General features: G+C 31.0%; 1 protein-coding gene across 1 annotated transcript; it reads right to left on the bottom strand.

Annotated features, from left to right (window-relative positions):
* Positions 1-885: 885 nt before the first annotated feature.
* On the bottom strand, positions 886-1810 carry LOC123722110 (peritrophin-1-like). Its single transcript, XM_045682699.1, has 2 exons — positions 1604-1810; positions 886-1174 (listed from the first exon to the last, which is right to left on the bottom strand). The coding sequence occupies exons 1-2, from the start codon at positions 1799-1801 to the stop codon at positions 1001-1003; spliced, it is 372 nt and encodes a 123-aa protein (XP_045538655.1). The 5' UTR covers positions 1802-1810; the 3' UTR covers positions 886-1000.
* Positions 1811-5802: the final 3992 nt, after the last annotated feature.

Genomic DNA, 5802 nt, shown 5'->3' with positions numbered 1-5802 from the left:
CTTGAGTTATAAATAGTGTAACTAACACGACTTTCTTTTATATATATAGATATAGATATAGATTAGTAAGAAGTAAGATTAATATGAGATTTTTGGTGTATTTTACGTCCGGTAGAGGCGCTGCAAAATTTTCAATACCAAATGTTATCGATGCGATACAATGACGATTGCCACAAAAGTTCGTGCTTGACCTTTCAGAATTTCATAGAAACATCAACACTGTTTTTTATTTTGGTACTTGATGAAGTAATATACAATTTAAAGGCCTATATAAATATGACGCCTGCGATATGATGATGATTCTTTAAAAGCGTACCCGTACCGAACTCTTGCAATATCACAATGACGGACATTTCCAATAGTTTCTGATTCATTCAATGATTATGCACAAACACATTTACATCTGATAAGATGCATACAAAAACACTAACAGAATCAATCGTTACCTTATTTGAGTTTACTTAGCATTACCACTGAAATAATCACGTGTGGTATTTATTATGTAACTTCTATTAAAAATTCCAAACCTTCTAAAAATTTTCTGACTACTTTCCCTCTTCAATCTCTTAACCTAAACCTTATTACCGTCATCGTTCACCCCCGGGGGTCAACCGTGGACCCTTTTGGGTATCATCTGTACTCTTAGATATAGAAGAAAGACCGAAGATTACATTGTTTGAAAGATAAAATATTTAATAACGTTAAGGTTGCTTTGTTGTGTAAATAATTATGTATCCCATCTCTTTGGTAGACAAGGAATTTGCGTTCTGCCAAAGAGGTGGCATACTGGCCACTAAGACCTTTGCCTATTTAGTTAAGAAAAAATATAGATGAGAAAAAGAGAATCGCGCGGGAAGTCCACGAGCACGAGTTAACAACGTGCCGTGCTGATGTTATCAATTCATACATGCTATTAACTTACAAATACGGAAATTGTGAATATAAAAGAACCATTGAATATATTTGTTTCATTCAGTGTTGTTATATTTTGTAATAATTTTTAGGCTTTAGCCGGTTTTTTCGCAGCAGCTTTTGGAGCGGCTGGTTTTTTAGCACCTTTAGCAGGTGGCGCTTTTGAAGGTGGTTTAGAAACCTTCTTCGGAGGTTGAGATTTCGCTGGCTGCTTTGGACTTGATTTCTTTTTGCAATCCACCGCGGAGGGCCAGTTGCAAACCTAAGATTTTAACAATTATGTTTTAATTATTTATATAATTAATTTGGTCTGTAATAAATAATGCTAAGGGGGCGTTCATAAATTACGTGAGGTGTTTTTTTGAAATTCCAGAGACCCCCCTCCCTCCAACGTAAGATTAGGTAAGATTTGACTCGACCCCCTCCCCCCCTTAAACATCTCATTTTATGTACGCCCCCTTATACATCCTCAAAGAAAGGATATAACTAAAATAATATGTCCGACAGATTATGGAGCATACGATCTGAATAGTTAACACCTCACTCAGAAAACTCGGCTCAGTTGTTTCGGTTACAGGTCACAAATAGAATTTGATATACATAAAAACCATCATACTTAGGTCCTAGAGTCAAGGTTTTTTTTATTCTCGGTTTAACCGCGGTGATCATTCTAGACGTTATACTAAAATACCTGTAAATTCTCATCGAATACAGTGCCAGGTCCGCAGGTCATTTCGAAGTCATGTCCGTTACTGCATTGGTAGAATTTCGTGCAATCTGTTTCGTGGGCTCGCAATGGTTTGATATTAGAATTAGCCGGGCAGCCATTTTGTGCAAAACACGTTGCAAAAAATAAAAATAATATATTAAATTGTAGAAATAGAAACATTGTTACAGCTGTCTTCATTGAAAATTGTAAAAATAATGATTTTGTTAGTAAATTAAAATAATTTTTTACAAATTTTTCGATTAAAATCCGTAAAATTATTTTTTTATCAAATTTGTTTTTGATATTTCTTTAATTGCAATTCGTCGAAGATTAAAAATAATAGTTAATAATAAATTTTACTGCCGTAATACTTGTATTGCGTCATTTTGTCTCGGTTTATTTAAAAAAATTATATGGCAAAGCGTTAAATGCCACCAGTGGAAAAAGGGTCTGTTCCACAACATTCAAGTACATAAGTTCTGAATACGCTACTTGGAACTTAATTTGTCAAAGTCTTTTCACAATCTCCAAATAAGCTGTGTAATTTATTTGTTAGATAACTATCTAGAATTTTCTATGGACATTGTGAAACAAGCACTTAGGGTATACAAGATGTCTTAAAAAGGTATGAATTAAAACAATTAATTATTTTCAAATTAATTTATTAAAAACATGGCAACAATATTTTCATTTCTCACTACATACAGTTTAGGCTTTATTACAATTTTATCTAGATTTTAGATCGACACTCCTAGCACACATGAGGTGGGAAAAAAAAATCAAAACGGCCATAATATTGATAGAAATCTTATATTTTATTTGTACAAGCATTTTTATGGTAAAATAAGCTAACTAGCATTGACCATTGGCTCTATATTTGGCATATCATTTATACGTCAGATAATAGAAAAAAAAACATCATTTATAGACCGACAAACCTATCTGACAGATATACTGTTTTTATGTGTTTTTTACACCAGTCAACCCGTGAACATGGCGAATGCAACTGTGTCGAAATATCGGGACCTCAAACATCCTAATCTTGGTAAGAATCATGTTTCTTACGAACAGTATATTAGTAAAAACCACCAAAGTTTGAAGTTATTTATCTGACAGATGGTCATAACTGGCACTAAATTATATTAGCTCACACAAAAGTGTCACAAGATTCTTGTCGTACACCGACAAGGATATTTGACTATTAAATTAAAATAGCTCAGTAGCGCCCTCCTGTAAAAAAAATGTCATAAGAATTTTGTGGTACTGTATAGACCGACAAGGATATTTGACATACTGGGCAAAAGTCAAATTAACCCTCCTGTTATTGTCAATTGTCTTTTGTCATCCCGTAGCTGTCATGTCATGTAATTTTATATAGGTTTTACACATTTTCTGAAAGTACTAACCGCGACAGTAGCGCCCCTCATCAGATATGTTTGTCGGACGATAATTAAATTACATATTATTTTATTATTTACTTATTTAATATACTTATAAACCATTCAACACACATTTGTATATAAATGAAAAATGAAAAAAAAATCTACCGAAATGAAGAAAAATTTTTAGATGGAAACATTTAGCACACTTTATGAATTAAATGTTTCGTATAAGTTTTTATTTTGGATACGTAATTTAAACTGATATAAATAAAAAAGCGAATATTTGTCGTATAAATCTATTCAAACTTTACGGCGACTCGAAATAATACAATAAAATTATACAAGAGATTAACAAAATAATAATCATATAATTTAATAATAAATAACGAAACATAAAATAGAAAAACAATTCCAAAGCTGCTCCAAAAAGGTATATGTACTTAAAATTAAAAACTTAACACTTTTTTTGAAAAAAAAAATATAAAACAATGTCAACAAAAAAAAATAACTACCAATAAAAAAAATACACGAAAATATTGGTAACCAAGTAATCACTTGCACATTTACCATCTTTTTATTATAAAAAAAAAATTATACACAGTAAGTGTTACTTCATTGGTGAAATGGTAACGAAGCTTTGCACTTCATGCGTTAATATAAAGATCGATATCTGAATAAGTGAGAGCTGGATGAGCGAGAAACCTTTAAAAGCGAGAGTCACCTCTACAAGCGAGAGTCCGGAGCCGATAGATGACTCTATAAACAAGAAACTCTGCTTAGAAACGTCTATAAGCGAGATAAATATCTCGGTGCATTGGACTCTCGTTTATAAAATTTCAACTGTATCGTAGGGCATATAATATTCAAGTTGTACCTAAATCATCACAATTCTTTCAATTTAAAAGTTATACTTTCTATTTTGCAAATTTTATAAAAGTCTAATACCCCAGCAAAATGAAGTCGAATTATTTAATCGCAGTTTTATTAACCCCACACAATAATACTGATTTAATACTCATATATAAAAAAGTAAACATTTCTGACTTAGTTTGAATTACAATATCTAAGCTATTGTAATAAAGACTCGAACTAAAATTAAAAAAAAAAATCGTTAAATCTAAGGCAAAGTATAAACAACCTTATCACAAATACAATTAATGTTATTTTCTAATGCATTCAATTTGCTAGCTTGCTACAAAACGTGCAGTATCTACAACGCGAGCACAATAACACGAGACACGAATGAAATACCTCCCTCCCCTCCATAAATGTCTGATATAACCCTTAAATGACTGAGATTTTTTTCATGCTGTAAAGATTTTGCACCACAGTTTGACGTCATCAGCCAAAGTATGGAAAATACATAAGTTTGTCTCTGAAGTAAAACTTTACACTTCATGTTATTCTGCACGCATAGTACTCATACAACTACACGCATACATTATTTTATTTATATTTCGTACATATAATTCAAGAATGTAAATTACTTCAATGAAAATACTGTTTCGTTTATTTCGCATGCCATTTTAAACCATATAATGTACAACATACATAAACATTTACCTTGAATATCTACAGCCGGAACATAAAATAGTAATACAATGATTTTTATTATTCAATAATATATTTATGTCCTTATATAACAGTCGAACCTTGATGAGCGAGAACTGGACACACGAGATACCACTACAAGCGAGAGTCCGGTTCCATCCCCCTCCATGAGCGAGAGACTCGTTAGAGCGAAATTACTCTACGGGCGAGAAAAATATCGCGGTCTCTTGAACTCACTTATTCAAGTTCGAATGTTTAGGCAATTGAAATCCACTGTTACATATCATGCTGACATACTTTAAAGCTTTGTAATTTTTACCGTTCGGATATAGAGGTAAAGTAACAAGTTACTTGAGTACAAAGTTGCTGCAAAAGCTTGTACGGTAGTAAGTAAACTAAGTTGCCACTCTCAGAATCTTGACTCGAAGAATCCTATCTCTTGTACCTTTCTGATAATAATTAATTGTGGCAAGTTTAACTTCGAATGTGGCTTTAAATTTCTCTATTCTTATATCACTATGTTCGCAAAACAGAACAGCAAAAGCCGTGGTATCACACACATACAAATACATATACAACACACACATATACAAGATTAAATACGCACGTTACCGTCAGATCCGTATATATTTCTATTTCGTACGCGTTAATAATAAAAAAGAAGGAAATTAAGAAAAAAGACAATTAATTGTGCAAATGCATTTAAATACTAAGATACTTACATCTCTAGTTCATTTAATTAAAGAAATGTCATATATTAATTTGAAATGTACAGTCAAAATTATAACATTTTTAATTTAGAAGCGAATAAATAAGTAACATAGATAAATATACATAAATCTTATAAATAAAATACATAATTCAATATTAAATAACTTTGGATTAAGCCAATACATTGTAACTAGTGATGGGAAAAATCTATCGATATTAGAGTTCTGAATTAAGATCTCATTTTTATCGATATCGATTTTATTTAAAATACAATTATTATATGTTCGATTTAAATATATACATATATATAATTATACAAATGCTTGAATTTTATATTAAACGATCAAGTATCGATACAGAACATATTGAAAAGTAATTGGTCTATCATCGACCATAGATATAATTTTAATATGTAAATACAGAATACATATATTCAATAGACATATATACTAAGAAATTTAGTAACTATTTAAAAATACATAAATATATTGTCAATAATAGATTTCAAATTAGGAATAACTTGATTTTTAGGGTCAG

Source organism: Papilio machaon, chromosome 19, assembly GCF_912999745.1.
Source record: "Papilio machaon chromosome 19, ilPapMach1.1, whole genome shotgun sequence".
NCBI classification, from domain to species: Eukaryota; Metazoa; Arthropoda; class Insecta; order Lepidoptera; family Papilionidae; genus Papilio; species Papilio machaon.
This window is presented reverse-complemented; position numbering and strand designations above follow the sequence as displayed.